The sequence below is a fragment of the Pocillopora damicornis genome, chromosome 8 (genome assembly GCF_964200805.1).
Source record: "Pocillopora damicornis chromosome 8, jaPocDami1.2, whole genome shotgun sequence".
NCBI lineage: Eukaryota > Metazoa > Cnidaria > Anthozoa > Scleractinia > Pocilloporidae > Pocillopora > Pocillopora damicornis.
In genome coordinates, this window is record NC_142677.1 from 17,078,855 (window position 1) to 17,097,171 (window position 18,317).

Consider the following 18,317-nt stretch of genomic DNA (forward strand, 5'->3'; position numbering starts at 1 on the left):
TTGAGAACAAGTGTTTTTTCGCTTTGGATACATTTACTATGAAGAAGAAATCATGGTTACAGGATGTTACAATTGGACAAGGAACGGCGAAAGGCGCACGTGAACTCATCTCTTGTTGGGAAGTTTGCTTGTAAGCAGCTTGTTCGAGGTAAGGTGATGTCTTGTACGAAAAACGAAAACTCGCTTTTGGGGTGAAGTCTTTAGCTTATTAAAACTCGGTTAGATTTCAGTATCACCCCACACCTCATTATGCATCAGCTCTTTGATGAAAGTAAACAATGGCGAATACGATAGACTACCTTTGAGACGAAGACTTTGTTTTAAAATGATATGGGGCGCGGTTAAACGGAAATCTTTCCGAAATATGGAAAATAGAGTTTTTTAATGTAATGCTGTTGGTTTGTCGCCACATTCTCCACAAGTGGAGAAAAGAACAGTGATAAGAAATGTTGAAATATATTTTTTTTTATCATTGAAATACTCTTTTACTTACTCAAAAATTCGTTTATGTTTCATAATTTTTGACCAGTTCAAAATTATCAGAATTTTCAAATGAACACTTAGAAGTTTCCCCAAAATGCAACCAAAGTTAGTTGAAAATTACCATTTTGAAGTGAAATTGAGCAGCTACATGTCTGAAAGAACAGTAGTCAGTGAACATACAAATAATTTTCTCGGCTAGTGCTTTTTATACCTATGAAGGAGAGCCTTTTTTAAAATTGTTTCGATGTAGATACCCCATTATATCAGCAGCCTGTTGGTAGAAAGGATATTCTCATAGTGTAATTGCTCTGGTGATTATGGAAATGCATACCAGTGCCTTGATTGGTTGAGGATTGCATCATACATGTATCTTGCTATAATCACCTTGTGCAAGGTGATTATAGCAGGGGCACTAAATTTCAAAGTGGCTGTCTCGCCTTTTTTAAATGTCTACATGGAAGTGATAAGTGCAATAGCAGAAAAGTCAATTTTAAAGAGCACAAAAGAATTTGCAACTGAGTTTGGTGAAACACTTTTCTAAAGAAAGATATTAAGTTTGTTACTGATTTAATTGAATAAACTCTTCACCTATCTTGATATGAGTAATCACCACAATTGTAAATAAAAATATGCACAATTTTTTCTTTATTAACAGAATTTACAACATAATTTGAAAGCTTAGGGTTAGCAATTACAGTACATACTAAAACAATTATTTGCCTCAGCCTTGTTGACCATTGTTGAATATTCCTCTCAACTTCCACTTGGGGGATTATTCAACAATATTCACTTTGCCTTTGACACAACAGAATAATAGCTCTAAATATTTTACAGAGTTACATGGTGTGAGGCAGTAAATCCCAAAATGGGAAAACTGTTTTACCCAATTTAGTATTGGCTTCTGAAAATTGACTTTTTTTCTTGTTCAGATATTGCGGGTAATAAATCTCTAGACAAATGAGTTGATGCCTGATCTAAATTTCAACTTGGCTTTTCTTTGGTTAGAACTATTGTCCAAAAGTAATTGGAACAATATGAACAAATGAAGTTTCCTCAACAATTCAAGTGTAAGTCTGGGCATAGATTCAAGCTCTTTGATGATATTTCCCTAATACAGAGAGCATTACAGGTATTTCTGTGCAATTTGCTACAAAGCTAAAGTTTGCAGTCATTTCCATGAAGGGTGCCATGGGAAAGACAAGAGAATTCTCTTTGTGGTCTTTTTAACTGGTAGTTATGTGGCAAACATGAAAGGTTTTCCTGTGAATTTTGTTTGTTATTTTTTGATCAGAGCCTCTGTGAATTTGATAGTAAGTTATGCAACTTTATGAAGCATGTGCAACTAAAGCATCAAACATATTCATTAAAAGCTCTTTCAGAAACTGGACTGTCTTAAAGTGCTGAATAGAGAATGGACTTTGTACAGGAGATGGGTGATTAACAAGAGCTGACCCACAAAGGAATCAGTTTCATTCAATAAATCTCTTCCTTAACCTTAATCTGTGATGCAAAGACCTGGTCCCACAAAAAAAAAGGATAGGGAAAAGCAGTGAATGTGTTGAATTCTCAGCCACTGGACTATCTTATGCAGAAAGATAAGCACTGTCATTTGAAGCGATTTGTTTATGCTGTGAGTTCATATAATTATGGCTGATAAGGACAACTCTTCTCTAAAATTTCCCACATCAAACACGTCAACTTGGATCTCAATTGCAAAAGAATGAAACAGTTTGCTTATTAGTCTCATGGGAGAGTAAAAAAAAAAAGTATACGTGTAGACTCAAAACAGTACACCTCTTACTGAGGAACAAATTTCAGAAGACTTACAAGTACATTTTATTAACTGTGAACCAAAAGAGGGACTGTCTTTATGTGCTGAACAGAGAGTGGACTTTGTACAGGAGATGGAAGAGCTGACCCATAAAGGGTGACTAAAGCTTGATCCACAAGGGAGTTATTTCCACCCAGAAAAATCACATTCAAAAAATATTCAAGGAAAACTCATTTTAAAGATATACATGTATTGCTTCTTGCACTGTACATCAATACTAACCGACTCATTTAGAACTTTTGTGGAAAAAAGATACTCTTTCTTAATGTTTGTTTGTTTTCATCTTTACTGGAACAGCACTGTGCCTGTAAGCAAGAATGTAAAGATTGTTTCTATTCAAACATCTTGGCTCTCAGTGGATCTGTGGACCCTGATCTAATTTATATGGTGCCAATGTTAAGTATTTTGTTAGTGTCAAATTGCTTTATGCATCCTATTTAGGTAGAAGCAAACAACATAGATGCATCTTTTTACGTATTTGATAAAGCTGGGTTTATTACAGAGTGGGAATGGTCAATCAGAATTTGAAGGAAATTTTTTGAGGGGGGGGGGGGCAGGGAATAAAACAGAAAGATAAGCACAATCATTTGTCAAAGCAATTTGTTTGTGCTGCAAGTTCATGTTATGGCTTGAGCACAACTCTTCTGTGAAGTGTCCCACAACAAATATGTCACCTTGGAACTCAATATTATTGCAAAGCAATGAAACAATTTGCTTATCTAAGCATACATGTAGACCCAAAACAGTACACCTCTTATTGATGAACAAATTTCAGAAGACGTGTACACTCTGTGAAAACTGTGAACCAAAAGAGGGACAAATTGAATAAACATCATTCAGGAAAAAAAACCTTCCTCAGGTGAATGACACATGTATTTGTAGTACAGTAAGGAGCCTACAATTTTGTATGAACATATGTTTGTAAGCTGCAAGTGTTCATGTCAGCAGAGTTGATCTTTCAGTAGCTATATACACCTGTACACTGTAAGCTGACTTATTCATTTAACCAATTTAGTGCGCCAGTACCTCTAAACTGTTTGAGTCTCCCTCAGTCTTCTCTAAAAAAAATAATAGTTAGAATGCAAATCAACTCGTAAAAATTCAGTATATTGTATCATTTAAACTCTGTGCTAGACAACTCAAAGTAAACTTAAATTTTTGGTTTGCCTTAGGTATTTTTACCTCAGTTTTTACTGGATTAAGTGTTCTTTACATAGAATTGAAAATTCCAAATCTCTTTTTGTCTCTTTGAAAACTCAGCTGGTATGTTTTTAAGCAGTTCATTTGAAACCTGTGTAGTCAGTTGACTTTTCAGTAGAGAGAGAAAGGGGGGGGGGGGAAGGGAAGGATTAGAGCTGATCATCCACAAAGGAGTCAGTTTTACTCAACAAATCTCTTCCTTAGTCTCAATCTGTGATGCAAAGGCTTGGTCCCACAAAAAAGAGGAAAAGGAGAAGCTGTGATTGTGTTGAATGTTTTGGCCACTGGACTGTCTTTATGCACTGAACAGAGAGTAAACTTTGTACTACACTGTAGGTGACTATGAGCTGACCTTCAAAGAAGTTAGTTTCACCAAAAAAAACTACAAAAAAGATTTGAAGATAACTTATTTTAAAGACATGGACATGGACATGGGGGGTTAAGAGCTGATGCACTAAGGAGTCAGACTCACAGCCACTCAACAAATCTCTTCCTTAGTCTTAGTCTGTGATGCAAAGACTTGGTCCCACAAAAAAGAAGAAAAGGAAAAGCTGTGAGTGTGTTGAATGTTTCGGCCACTGGACTGTCTTTATGTGCTGAACAGAGAGTAGACTTTGTACAAGAGATGGGGGATTAAGAGCTGATGCACTAAGGAGTCAGACTCACTGCCACCCAACAAATCTCTTCCTTAGTCTTCTTCTAAGATGCAAAGACTTGGTCCCAAAAAAACGAGGAAATGGAAAAGGAGTGAGCGTGGAATGTTTTGGCCACTGGACTGTCTTAATGCGCTGAACAGTGAATGGACTTTGTACAGAGTTATGGGTGACTTTGGAGCTGATCCGTGAAGTAGTCAGTTTCACCCAATAAAACTCTTCCTTAGTCTTAATCTGTGATGCAAAGACTTGGTCCCACAAAAAAGAGGAAAAGAAAATGCAGTGAGTGTGTTGAATGTTTTGGCCACTGGACTGTCTTAATGCGCTGAACAGTGCATGGACTTTGTACAAGAGTAATGGGTGACTTTAGAGTTGATCCACAAAGGAGTCAGTTTCACCCAACAAATCTCTTCCTTAGTCTTAATCTGTGATGCAAAATATTTGGTCTTGCAAAGAAAGGAAAAGGAAAAGCAGTGAGTATGTTGAATGTTTTGGCTACTGGACTGTCTTTATTCGCTGAACAGTGAGTGGACTTTGTACATAGTTATGGGTGACTTTAGAGCTGATCCACAAAGGAGTCAGTTTCACCCAACAAATCTCTTCCTTAGTCTTAATCTGTGATGCAAAATATTTGGTCTTGCAAAGAAAGGAAAAGGAAAAGCAGTGAGTATGTTGAATGTTTTGGCTACTGGACTGTCTTTATTCGCTGAACAGTGAGTGGACTTTGTACATAGTTATGGGTGACTTTAGAGCTGATCCACAAAGGAGTCAGTTTCACCCAACAAATCTCTTCCTTAGTCTCAATCTGTGATGCAAAGACTTGGTCCCACAAAAAAGAGGAAAAGGAAAAGCAGTGAGTGTGTTGAATGTTTTGGCCACTGGACTGTCTTTATGCACTGAACAGAGAGTAAACTTTGTACTACACTGTAGGTGACTATGAGCTGACCTTCAAAGAAGTTAGTTTCACCAAAAAAAACTACAAAAAAGATTTGAAGATAACTTATTTTAAACATTACTTTATAGTAGACTGATTTACGATTTTCTCTGAAAAAAGGTATTTTTGGTTACTTTTGGTTTTTTGCAATCTTTACACAGAGAAAGCAAGAATGCGAATATCGCTTGTATTCAATCTTCATCGGACAAGGGGACCCTGATGGACTTCGTGTGATGCTAATGGTACGTATTTGTCAGGTTACTTCTTATTTTTTACTTTATAACAAACTGGTGTAGAGGGCAAAATTACTAAATGCTGATTAGCTGTGACAGAGGGCATTTTCATTAATTTTTGGTAATTGCCCCTGGAACTGACCAAAATCTAGGAAACATTAACTAAGGCTTAACTGGTCCTAATTTAGGTGCCGATCAGCTTCAACATCCTCCACGGCAACCCACGGGCACTTGACTGTTGTCCATGTTCCGGATGTGGGGACTTCGAACCTTGCCTGAGTAGGGTGAGGAATTTAAACCAGCGGAATACTAGTGTTGACTTATAAATATGGAGGAGTTTTTAGGGTAATTTACTTTCATAAGCAAATGGCTTAGGGGAAAAATTTCACATCGTAGAACGATGCTTACAAGCGAAAAACCAAACAGCGGCGCTACTTTTGTACGAGTGATGCTTTACTTTCCTCGTGTTAGTTACACAAAACTATTTTCCGGCATATTGAAAGAATATTTTTCGGGCTGCTCGAATTAATGTTTCCAGAAACAGATCTCGTATTTTTATGAGGCTTACTTTACCTTCGTATTCCTTATTGATTACACTACCTGAAAGGTCGCGCACCGCTACAGGCCGCTGACACACCAGGCGATTAAGATAAAGAGTAATTGATAGAGCTACAGCTGTAGGGAGTTTTGAAGGATTTGCCAATGATCAGCTGTGTTTTTCGGGGATCGTATATTTTCACATTCCACTCAACTTTGTCGTTGTTATATGAAAAATGCACCACCTCAGTCTTCGCAAAGTCAACTTAATTCACTTCCACCAACAAGTACTTGGAGGTGCCTTCCCTTGGGTTCATTTTTTTCAGCGAGTTCCATTAATGGATCGCCTCTGCTACAATTTAAATCAAGGAGCATCGTCATAGTATTTTGAATCGTGTTTCTGTGGGGCAGAAAATTGTCTCTAATTTGCTCGAAACGACAGAATTTCACTTGAATAGCTCAGACAGACACCAAACATATTATTTATTTGAAGAGATGAATGCCAATCAATCAAAAACAACGATAGCAAAGGCTAAAGAAGACTAAGCCAGGTTTCAGAGAAATTGTAGGCGAAATTTATCAAGAAACGGTAATTGATTCACGGCCGTTTTTAAAAGATAGTATGGAATTCCAGAGAAGATATTTTTATTTTTCCATGATGTTAATATCATTTCCCATTCGTTTTTGCAACAGTACCAAAATATTCCATTACTGAAATGTTTTTTTTTTGTGATTTTGGATGTGGATTATGAGTTGATTCGAGATAGCGTCTTCCTGTCGCTACTGTCGCTTATTGATGGATAAATGATGGTAACAGGACTGAGTAGAGTTCAATTTGGTCTGTAATCATACGAGTTATAACAAACTCGACGCCCGCGTAGCGAGAGTCCGATTTTTTTCTCACGAGTATCATTACTGATCGAATTGGACGACACGAAGTCTTAGTGCCACTTAATCATAAAAATTACAATTTCCAAGTAAAGAAGAATAGCCAGGTTATGAACAAAGGAAACTTTGCAGTAAAAGACTGACAAAGGAGGCGTAAATTGTTTAATGTCGCTCTAAAATTGATAGGTTGATTTAAACTACAACTTTGTATGTGATTGGCTTATTGAACTGTCCAATAACAAACTGTGCGATAATAGCAGTTGAATTCGTGGGAAATAGGAGTTTTTTAAACCAATCACAATCGATGAAATTGTAATAATGATTAGCTTCTTCAAGGAAGATCTGACTTTTTATCTCCTTTAATGTGGTTGAGACATACGCTATATAGATCCGTTGCCAAGATAAAGAAAATTTTTACTGAAAACGGCAGATATTTATTATTTGACAATTTGCTAAAGGCAGGTAAATTTACAGTAGGACAAGGTTGTCCCCTACCAGTTAACGTAGTACGGGAAAGCATTATCATTCATTACAGACCATTTTTGCAGTTTACGATTGATAGATATTTTCTTGCAGCTGATAACTATCGTTTAGGTTGAGTTTTAGCTCACTTTTCGTTTACCCTATTATTTTTTTGTTATTCAGGTAAAACCTATTACTTAGTCGGAGAGCCGGTCAGAAAGGATGCTGGTACCGACTTGCAAGTTACTGTGATGATTTCTTTCAACATCCTAAACATTCGGTAAGTTTGCCAGTTTAAATTCAGCGGGAAGATTTCCAGAGTAACTCGCTGAATCAAATTTTGGGAACCTAGCATATTCGTGAAATCAGTGCAAAACAACTACAGATCCTATAAACGATGAAAAGAGAGAGATAATTAAGACACTTAAAATCACAACTGTCTGCTCATTGAAATTTGTTAGTCTCGCACGGCATATTGGTATGTAGGGAAGATGAATAAAATTAGAGAGCTTTTTAATTCATGTAGGATTCAAATCCCGTTCAGAATTTTCCAGCTATTTAAAGTAAAAACATGGAAATATCACCAATAGATTGTTTGATTTTTGTTGTGTCAAAGCCACCTGTAACGTATTTGGGCATATTTTCTTAGTTTTTGTCTTTTGTGTCTTCTTTTGCATCTACAACGTACCGTTTTGTGTTTTTATACAAGTTGGACGTATTTTTCTTTACTCAGGTACGGCGGAGATTACAAGTTTAAAAAGAATGTCTTGGGAGATAAGTGGTAAGTTTAATTATAGTTGAATGGAAACGACCTAACAAGGTGAACACTCTTCTTTGGCGGACTTTGGACTGAGACATTGTGCGGTTTAATTTATTCTTCCTCTTGTCATAGCTTTCGATACATTTTTTATGTGTGAGGAATCTAGTACTTATGGGGCTCAGTTTAAACGCATGTGTATTGCTGTCATATTATGTATTAACGATGCATTGTGGCTCATCTTAAGTTCTTTCTCCATCTTTTTACAGATTTCATGAAAAATGGCCATATCAAGAAAAAAATTGTCATCCTCAGAAAGAACGAAAAATCGGGGGTCGATCCGCCACCGTCCCCCACCACACCCGCCTCTCATAAACAATTTTTTAAGTTATGATGACAGTTGTCTACCTTGTGGTAACAACATCTGTCTAATACGCATGTTTCTTTAGACAGACATTTAGTTATCTAAAAAGCATGCGTTTGAAATAAACGTTACTACCACAAGGTAGACAACGTCCATGAAGACTTAGAAACTGTCTGTAAGAGGCGGGTATGGTGGGGGATGGTGGACGGGACATTTTTAACATTTTTCTGTTCCTCCAGTGATTTAAAGAGATTAAATAACAACAGTTTGTAATGCTTTATTTTTTGTAACGTATCACAATCTCTAATCCATTTTCTACTCCCATGTAAAATTGGTAAAAATGTAAATCGAACACCTGCTTTCCTTCTTTTCACGACTTTCTGGCTGGAAACTAACGTCTGTGTTCCTTGGTGCAAAACTCACTTGAAGTTCCTAAAAGTAAAAGAAGAAAACTTTATTCAGAAGGCAGTTTTTGACACAAACCAATAAACTACATGTAAACACATTAAGTCAAATCACAAGAACAGTAAAACCCAGAATGAAGGGATTTGAGTCAACGTTTGATAAAATTAGAGCTACTTTTGTAAAGTAGATGAGAGGATGATCCTCAACCAAAAGGCAATAAATGTACAGTTTTCCTGAATTTTATTTAATTTCTCTCTTATCTTTTTGTGTGTTTTTCCGTCATCGTCGGATAGCGTGAAATTTACTTTTGGTATCAAATTTGCATGTTTTTCTTGCGTTTGCACGTAAATTCATGTAATGGCTCAGCAATTTAAAATTCTGCTAAGCAAATTTTCAGTAATTAGTGACTTATTATATAATACTATTTCGGTGAAATAAAGCTCATAGAAAGCTTAATGCGGGGCTACATGATACGAATTTGTTTAAATCGAATCACAATTATTCATTTGAACCACAAATTTTAAACAGAGAAAAGAAAAAAACTAAAACATGCTCCTGAGGAACTGGTTGGACAAAAAACTAACGCAAAAATCAGGAAGATAAAATTCCAACGACTTTCATCGAAGCCAAACAGGAGGATTATTTTTACCTTTTCGAAGACATTTCGTCGTTCGACTTTGACTTAGTACAAGGGCTAAGATCAACCTCTCATTAGCTGGAACGTCCTAACTTCACAGTTACGATCAAAACGCGATCTGACCTAAGGACTAATTCTCTATCAAGTGTTTCAAAGCGAAGATGTTAGTTTTCTTAATGAAACATAAGAGATGCATAACTTTCTTACCTGTAATCACAAGTTCCACAACACCAACTCAATTGGCTTGAAACTTCCAAATCCACGTTCACATCACTAACAATTCCTCATGACTGCAGTCTTCAAAGAAAAATTGTTTATCTGCAAAAAAATAATTCGAGAGCAAAAAAAGGTAATAAATTGGCTAGATTGCTGCACCTTGTACTTCACGGCAATTATTTGCTAGATCTACAACAGGGAAATAGAATGATAACAGAGAGGGGGAATTCAAACAAACATAACCCTGTCTCTGCACCCTTGACAACTGTCCCACCCCCTTCCCACACCCCACCTCCCTACACCCACTCCACCCCCTTGACAATTTTAAAATCCTAGCTTAAACTTCTAATCTAAAATATCTATTGATCTGCAGAGGCGTTTCTAAATGGCTAATATTTAGGTTCATTCTCGTAGATTCATCTGTCCGTCACTCCTAAAACAATACATTGTCATTTTCTCCGCCGTTTTCTTTCTTTTCCTTTCACTATGCTTAAGTTGCTTACCTATGGAGAGGATAGTAAGGGGGGGAGGGGGAGGGGGTTGTCACGTGTACTTTAAACAGTATCTAACGCGTCACGAATTCGAAAGGGAATACTGTAAAATTCATGCATCACGTATTAATTTTGAGCCTAATCGCGCATTACGTATAAACTCTTTCTCACCCTCTATGGACTGGCTGGTTAACTTTCAAATTGAACGTATTTAACAGACTCATGTAAAAACTTATCAAATGACAAACAATTTTGCTACTTAATCAAAATAATTCTCCTATCTACTCTTCACCATTATGTGGTTGATGTTTACAGTCAATCAGTCAGAAAAAAATCAAGTGATGAGGCAATAACTCAGTTCTTAACCTATCATCCAAAAGTTAAATTATTCAGTTGAAAAATCAGTTATTGTATAGACAATTACAAGTCAGTCAATCTGTCAGTGGGTTGGTCAGTCAGTTGGTCATTAAGTCAGTTTGTTGTTCCATGAAGCAGGGAGACAATTTACCAGTCTGTCCACAGATGGCCAACAAGGCAGCAGTTAGTCACCAGTTAGTCACTCAAAAAATTGGTCAATAAATCAGTTGCAGACTCAGTCAATCAAATGCAGACTTAGTCAATCAGCCATCTAGCCACCCTTCCAGCTGGGCAGTCACTCAGTTATCAAGTAACCTAGCCACTCCATCAGTCAGTTGACTAATCAATCAGTCAGTCATCCAGCTACTAGGTGTATCCATCACTCAAAAAGTCTGTCAGTCAATCATTCAGTGAGCTCTTCAGTCCACATGTCCCTAAGTGATAGGTCACTCATTTTATAAGTCATTTAATCAGTCATCCAGTCATCCAAACAGTACACCAGTTGAGTTGATAATGTAAAGAGGCCACTGTAGAGAGTTTCAAAGCTGATGTTTTAAGTGTTAGCCCTTCGTCATTCACTCTGACTCTGTCAGAAGCTCTTTATGGTGGCCAATTTACATTGTCAACTCATTTGATAAAACAAAAATTGTCTTGCTATACTCCCTCACCAACAGAGCACCACAGTGTCTTTAGAAACTTAGCCCCTCAGTACACTAGTTGGTTAACTGACCAGTCAGTCCAAATGTCAGGCAACCAACCAGCAATGCAGCCAGTCAGTTTGTCATTCACACTGTGAGTCAGTCTGTCTGTCATTCACACAGAGAGTGAGTGAATTGGTGAGTCAGTCAGTTACTCAGTACATCACTTGGTCCACAAAAGTAAGTCAATCAGTCCTTTAGTCAGAGACTACAAGAGCAGTCAGCTGCTTTATAATAGTTTACTAACTGATGTTCAGACTCACCCACAACAACTCTCTTCCTGCAAAGCTGTATGAGTTAAGCTTGATTGAGGAAGAGAAAACATTCTACCTAAGCAACAGCTGCCTCTGTGACCAAAACAGTCCAGTAGTCAAAACATTCAACACACTCACTGCATTTCCTTTTCCTCTTTTTTGTGGGACCAAATTTTTGCATCACAGATTAAGACTAAGGAAGACATTTTTTTAAGGTGAAACTGACTCCCTTATGGGTCAGCTCTTAATTCCCCATGTCTTGTACAAAGTCCACTCTCTGTTCAGTGCATAAAGACAGTCCCATGGCCGAAACATTCAACACACTCGCTGCATTTCCTTTTCCTCTTCCTTGTGGGACCAAGTCTTTGCATCACAGATCAAGACTAAGGAAGAGTTTTGTTGGGTGAAACTGACTCCTTTACGGATCAGCTCTAAAGTCACCCATAACTCTTGTACAAAGTCTACTCTCTGTTCTGCAAATAAAGACAGTCCAGTAGCTAAAACATTCAGCACACTCATTGCATTTACTTCTCCTCTTTTTTGAGGAACCAAGTCTTTGCATCACAGAGTAAGACTAAGGAAGAGATTTGTTAGGTGAAACTGACTCCTTTACAGATCAGTTCTAAAGTCACCCATAACTCTTGTACAAAGTCTACTCTCTGTTCTGCACATAAAGACAGTCCAGTAGCTGAAACATTCAGCACACTCATTGCATTTACTTTTCCTCTTTTTTGTGGGACCAAGTCTTTGCATCACAGATTAAGACTAAGGAAGAGATTTTTTGGGTGAAACTGTTTCCTTTACAGATCAGCTCTAAAGTCACCCATAACTCTTGTACCAAGTCTACTCTCTGTTCTGCACATAAAGACAGTCCAGTAGCCGAAACATTCAGCACACTAATTGCATTTACTTTTCCTCTTTTTTGTGGGACCAAGTCTTTACATCACAGATTAACACTAAGGAAGAGATTTGTTGGGTGAAACTGACTCCTTTATGGATCAGCTCTAAAGTCACCCATAACTATGTACAAAGTCCACTCACTGTTCAGCGAATAAAGACAGTCCAGTAGCCAAAACATTCAACATACTCACTGCTTTTCCTTTTCCTTTCTTTGCAAGACCAAATATTTTGCATCACAGATCAAGACTATGGAAGAGATTTGTTGGGTGGAACTGACTCCTTTATGGATCAGCTCTAAAGTCACCGATGACTCTGTATAAAGTCCACTTGCTGTAGAGGACATTAAGACAGTCCATTGTCTAAAACATTCAACACACTCACTGATTCCACCTGTTAGTCCATGCGTCACTTGATTGATCAGTCAGTCAGTTACAGGTTAGTCAGACCATCTCTCATGAGTAATTGTAGGTTTTGACCCATTTCAAATTTGCCCCTGAAAATGAAAAAGAACCCCACAACCCAAGGTCAACATACAAACAAAAATTATCTAGTGTTGGGACAGTACTTTTTTCTCATTATATTTTGTTCTTGGCCAAGAGATTCCTACATGTAGTAAAGAAGATTGTGTTGCAGTTTTCTGATCCATCTTGAGGCATGCATGTCTGCATCTAATCATTTCACCAAAATTAATTTTTCTAATGCAATAACTGGTACAAGAATGGTATATTCCATTCTTATAACTTTATGGGCAATCATTTTTAGTCTTCAAGCACAACAGCTTTAGAACTGTGCAAATTAACTTCATCTTACTGGTTGACTCTTGATGAATAATTATGTGAGTGACAGCAACAAGTTACTTCAACAAGTGTTGAAAAACTACTATCACAAATGTGAAAATTATTGATTTGATTCAATAACAATTACTGAAAGTCAGCCAATCATAGGACCAGTGTAGCCAAAAGTAACATTGGAAACAAATTCATACCACTCAGTCATAAGTTTCTTGTCAAATTACAATCTTTCAATGAAAAAGATTGTTTTCATGTAGATAAATGAAATCCTAATCCTCAACTTGTTATGCTTCCAAACAGGAATAATCTGGAGCTTGGGCCAAACTTTGCATCATTCAAATTTCAGTTTGTAATCTGCAGAATTTTAATCTGCAACTCTCTTAAATTTATTTATAAGTCAACAATTTATTAAATGATGAAGATGAATTTTTCTGGATATATAAAAGAGCAATTAATCAGTCTCATAATCAGTAAATCAATCAATCAGTGAGTTAGTCAGTTGGTCAGTCAGTCAGCTAATCAATTAGTCAGTCAGTCAGTCCACCAGTCACTTCATTAGTCAGTTGATTGGTTGGTAAGTGTGCTCATTAGTATATCAGTCTGGCGATCTGTCTTAGTTAGTCAGTAAGTTATTTTATTGTTTTTTTAGAGGGCATGGTAACGAATCTTGCAATCTGATTGGTTCTTTACCCGGTCAGTATTTTCCTATCTCTACCCACGGGTCATGGTAACGCTTTTGTGAGTCGCTGGGTGCATCCCAACTTTCGTTGTCATTTTTCATAAGATCTAAGGTCACTACCTCAGGCCGATAAATAACTTATGAATCCTCTTTTTTATCTCTATCAAATCACTTTGGTTGACAGAAAAATATTGGTTTCAGAATGAATTTGTATAAACAATATTGTCATTACGTTGGTTGACAAGCGGCCTAAAAACCGTCTGCAATTAATTTTAATCGTTCACAAAAAATACCCAGAAAGTTGAAATGTGAGGTATTTGGTTACAGTAAAACTGAACGATGGAACTTTCATTCATTTAATATCTGAATTTTCTCGAGCAATTTGTTCATAGTGAAATAGCGAGCGAAGTTTAAATTTAAGTTCTACAACAAATATAGGCCTCCGGGTGAGTCTTTCCAATTCTGTTCAATTTGGACATTTGTACCATAAATTGCACAACAGAAATTGAAGGAATTTTTTGAGAAAAGGCCGCATAAAATTCCCTTGTGTCTTGTTGGAGTGTGCCGTTCGAATTTAGTTTTTGTGAAGGAAAGACCAGAGTTAAACACGCCATTACAGCAAACAAACGAGCAAACTCTCACAACTTCAAAATAAAAAAAATTGAATTTACTCACAATTATTTTCCTCGCCGTTTACTTAATGAACAGAGGTAAATCTTCGTACATGAATGAATGGTCGATGAGAGTAAATAATACTTTCCGTGAGATCATTGACTGATTTTGAAGAAAATATTGTTGTGACAGTCCTTACTAAACTAGTTCTGTTGGTTTTCAAATGTTCCTACGCTTTTTTTTTCTTGCGCGCTCTCTAATTGACAGGTGTCAGATTGTGACAGATAATTGTGAAAATAATGGTTTAAAGTTTGTTTGGAAGCCTTTTAAATCACCTTCATCGTTACGGAAATGAAAATGTTTCGCTGAGGCATCTCTCTTTAATTTGCATCACCTCTATTTCAACTACCATTTACTCACTCAAAAATTGTTCAGTTTATGGAAGATCTTGCCGTATTTACGGCTATAAATTATTCGCGTTCTTTCGGAAAGAATTTCGTCAAGTTTAAAAACAATAAATATGTTATTTACCGGCTAAGGGTCGGTCCGTATAATGAAAAACTGTGACCTCGGTCTTGAAAATGCTGCCCTTGGCCTACGGCCTCGGGCAGTATTTTCAAGACCTTGGTCACAGTTTTTCACCATACGGACCTCCCAGCCGGCAAATAACATATATTGATCAGCCTTTCTTTTCAAAAGTCAGTTGATTCATTAATCAGTTTGTCCATCATTTCAGTCAATCCCTCAATCACACAGTTAATTAGTTAGTTAGTCCAACAGCGATTCAGGCATTGGATGTCACTGATTCAATCAACCAGTGAGTCCACAAGTCCCAGGATTGGTCATTCAGTAAGTCACTCCCTAAGTGAGAGCACCAGTTGCTTTACTGATCAGTCAACCAGCCATCCATTCTGTCAAGAGTCACTTATTCAGTCAGCAAGTCACATCACCTTTCAGTCAATTGATCAGACAGACAGTCAAACAGTCAATACATCACTTAGTCTGTTATTGGACAGTCACTTATCCAGTCAGTCACTAAGTCCACAAGTTGGTCAAACAGTCAGTGCATAATTCTGTCCAGAAGGCAGTCAGTCTATCAGATGGTCAGTCAGTCAGTCAGTCACTCACTAACTAAGTCAGCTAATCAATCTAATTGAATTTTAATTAGGCAGTCAGTCAACACAATTAGTCAATTACCTGGTTATCTAATCAGTTTAACAATTATTGGTCAACTATTCAGTTAGTTAGAATTTCTTTTTACTCTTATAGGCCAGTGCAAGTAATCTTAACTGTGCAGATAAATGGCTAGAAATTAGGGCAATCAGTGAGTCATTTCACCTGTCATTCACTTGATCAGACAGTCAGTAAATTTTTCAGTCAGCACTTGGTCCATCATTAATCAGTCACTCATATGGTCTGCAACTTAGTACTAGTCAGTCAAAAAGTTAATACATCATTCAACCAAACAGTCAGTCACATGGCCAGCTTGCAAATCTGTAAGCTGTGAATTCATGTACATCTGTAGGTCTGTCAGACCCACACAGAGTCAAGCCATCACTTAGTTTCTTAACCAGTTGGTTTGTCAGTCAGCCAATAGGTCAGATGAGTAGGTCCGTCAGCCAGCTGATCTTTAAGTCAGTCAGTTACGTGAAGTCAGTCACACCATCACTTAATGGCAGTTGAACTTCCCAGCTTCCTATACTGCATTAGAGACTGGTAGCAGAAACTTTTTAGCAGTTACATGTCATCTGTAAGCAGCAGTAATTTCAAATTTTAAAAAACAGGTAATTTTCTAAAATTGTTTTCATGACAAGTCTGCAAAGTTTTGTCTACTATTGTTTCCAATGCATCTTTCTTTGATTATAATTATCTTTAATTAAAGCATTGTCACCTTTAAAAAACACCACATTCTGATTCATTGCTGATGTTGTCCATTCACCATAATACCTGGCTTTTCCATCATTGCACTCTTCATTCCACCTAAAAGAGGAACAAAAATTAGTTTTAAAGTTTTCATAACAAGAATTCTCAAAGAGAAGTGAAGGGCCTACATGAGTAATCTTTACACAACCATAAACACTATCCTTCAAACTATAACTCATCCCTGTCCAAAAACTGCTGCGAAACCAGGCTTGTTTGAGTAATTTCTGATCCATCTAAAGACAATTTGGTGCTGAGTCCAACACCAAAATTTGTTTCTTTAACTTCAATTGGTAAAATTGGTAGTATAGCTGTCTTGACATAAGAATTGTTGTTTGAAAACAGTCTCTGATCATAACAACTTTTAGATTGTACAAGTTGACTTCAGCTTTCTAACTGTATTTGTATACATGTGATTCACCACAAGAAACTAACTGCATTTTGTACTTTTCACCAAGAGAGAAACATGCAGTGCTTCAGGGGAATAGTGACTTAAGTGAACTTAAGATTGATAAAAGGATATGGTAGATCTTCACAAGCATCCTTTGCAAAAAAATTGTTGATGTGTTATTCGAAGTGTAACCACCATAAACTATATCAACATTAACTAAATAAATTGAAAGGTGCTATCCCGCAAAGATCAGACCTAGTAAACTGCAAGTAGAAACACAAAGGTCTCCTGCTGAGTCTCAGGGGACTCTCAGCAAAGTCATCTCTTGCCCGTGACTGAACTTAGTTCAATTCCCTCTACAGCAATTTTGATGCTTGGGTTTCTTTAAATTAATTAAAAGGCAGTTTAAGCACACTGCAACAAGGGTTGTTCGTCAGGTGTAAGCAGTGAAGATCTTAACCACAAGATCTTATCTGTTTGGATGAGATTTTCTGGACATTCCTTTTTACTTTCATTCAGGACTTTAATCCTTTTTATCTTTCTCCATTCACAGTCTACTTTTATTCACAGACAGATAGGAAAGATTACCACATACAACTGAAATCAGGAGATGTATAAGCAATTGAAATTCAAGAACTGGGATGTTTTGCTGCAGAGAGAACTTCTAAAGTCATCTATGGTAACATGTTATAATTGGCTATTCAAACTTTGCAGGGTTAAAGCATTCATTTTGAAAATTCATTTTCAGCAGGAAGTTACTTAGTTGCCATTCAACATTCTACCAACATAATGGCCTAGGGGGTGGGCGCCTATTAAGGGGAAGACGCTTATTAGAGCGTGGGAGCTTAATCAATTATAATTCCTGTTAACGACCTTTAAACTTGAAATCACAAATGGTAGCTTGCCTGGATTTTAAACTTCCCGCGGATTTGACCAAAACAAACGGGGATGCAAAACATCCTAGATTTAGAAGTTAACATGAGTTAAATTTTTTTGGACAAAATATTGCCTAAAAGCTTCCTTTTTGACTTTTTAGCTCATCAATATATTCACTTACTAGGACTCAAAGGCAAAGATTTCCACAATCATGACTACGATCCAAGGTCCAAACAGCTTTGGTTTGTCTCCACGTCGAGTTCACTCTTCCAGCTGCGATGAAAGCGTTCAGAAATGACCAAATTTCTAATTTCCGAGCATAAACAAAGGAAAATCCAACCAGAAACTAACAAAGAAAGAAAACAATCCAACAATCCGAAATACAGTAAATCGCACGGCCATGTTCAGTGTTAGTCTTGCATGGAATGCTGGGAGGCAGATCGTTACCCTCTCTGAAGAGGGTCAAATCCAGAGCGGCTTATACAGAGCTGTTGATATGCCTTTGGGACCGTCCGAAATCTAACAGAATCTTCGAAAATGGATAGAACAATTCGTAATCGGACGCAGCCTTCCAAAATCAGGCGAAACCGTCGAGTTGAAATGATGATGAAAACTTAAACGCAACTTGAGTTGATCTTAATGTGTAATTGAAACTTGTCCAAAATCAGACGAAACCGAGAGAAATCAAACGGAACTATCCCAAATTAGATGGTAACATGCGAGCTAAAGAAGAAACGGGTTTTGAATT

The 18,317-nt window shown here is 37.1% G+C and overlaps 1 protein-coding gene and 1 long non-coding RNA gene across 5 annotated transcripts; one reads left to right on the forward strand and one right to left on the reverse strand.

The window, feature by feature from the left end:
- Window positions 1-7: 7 nt before the first annotated feature.
- Window positions 8-8,995, forward strand: LOC113672041 (uncharacterized). 3 transcript variants are annotated; one of them, XM_089213801.1, is made up of 8 exons: window positions 8-148; window positions 2,612-2,721; window positions 3,487-3,577; window positions 5,263-5,343; window positions 5,523-5,618; window positions 7,405-7,501; window positions 7,955-8,002; window positions 8,248-8,618. In XM_089213801.1, exons 2-6 carry the CDS (start codon window positions 2,699-2,701, stop codon window positions 7,420-7,422), a joined length of 309 nt encoding a protein of 102 aa, XP_089069927.1. In that variant the 5' UTR covers window positions 8-148; window positions 2,612-2,698; the 3' UTR covers window positions 7,423-7,501; window positions 7,955-8,002; window positions 8,248-8,618. The 3 variants fall into 3 exon arrangements, with proteins under 3 accessions (XP_089069927.1, XP_089069925.1, XP_089069926.1); XM_089213799.1 differs by lacking the exon at window positions 8-148 and adding an exon at window positions 1,923-2,113; XM_089213800.1 differs by lacking the exons at window positions 8-148; window positions 5,523-5,618 and adding an exon at window positions 1,923-2,113 and having other exon boundaries at window positions 8,248-8,995.
- Window positions 8,605-17,992, reverse strand: LOC113672040 (uncharacterized). Of its 2 annotated transcripts, none has more exons than XR_016188924.1 (5): window positions 17,751-17,992; window positions 16,274-16,362; window positions 12,492-12,793; window positions 9,592-9,702; window positions 8,605-8,774 (listed from the first exon to the last, which is right to left on the reverse strand). It is a non-coding gene; the product is annotated as an uncharacterized LOC113672040 (long non-coding RNA). The 2 variants fall into 2 exon arrangements; XR_016188923.1 differs by having other exon boundaries at window positions 11,410-12,793; window positions 17,751-17,989.
- Window positions 17,993-18,317: the final 325 nt, after the last annotated feature.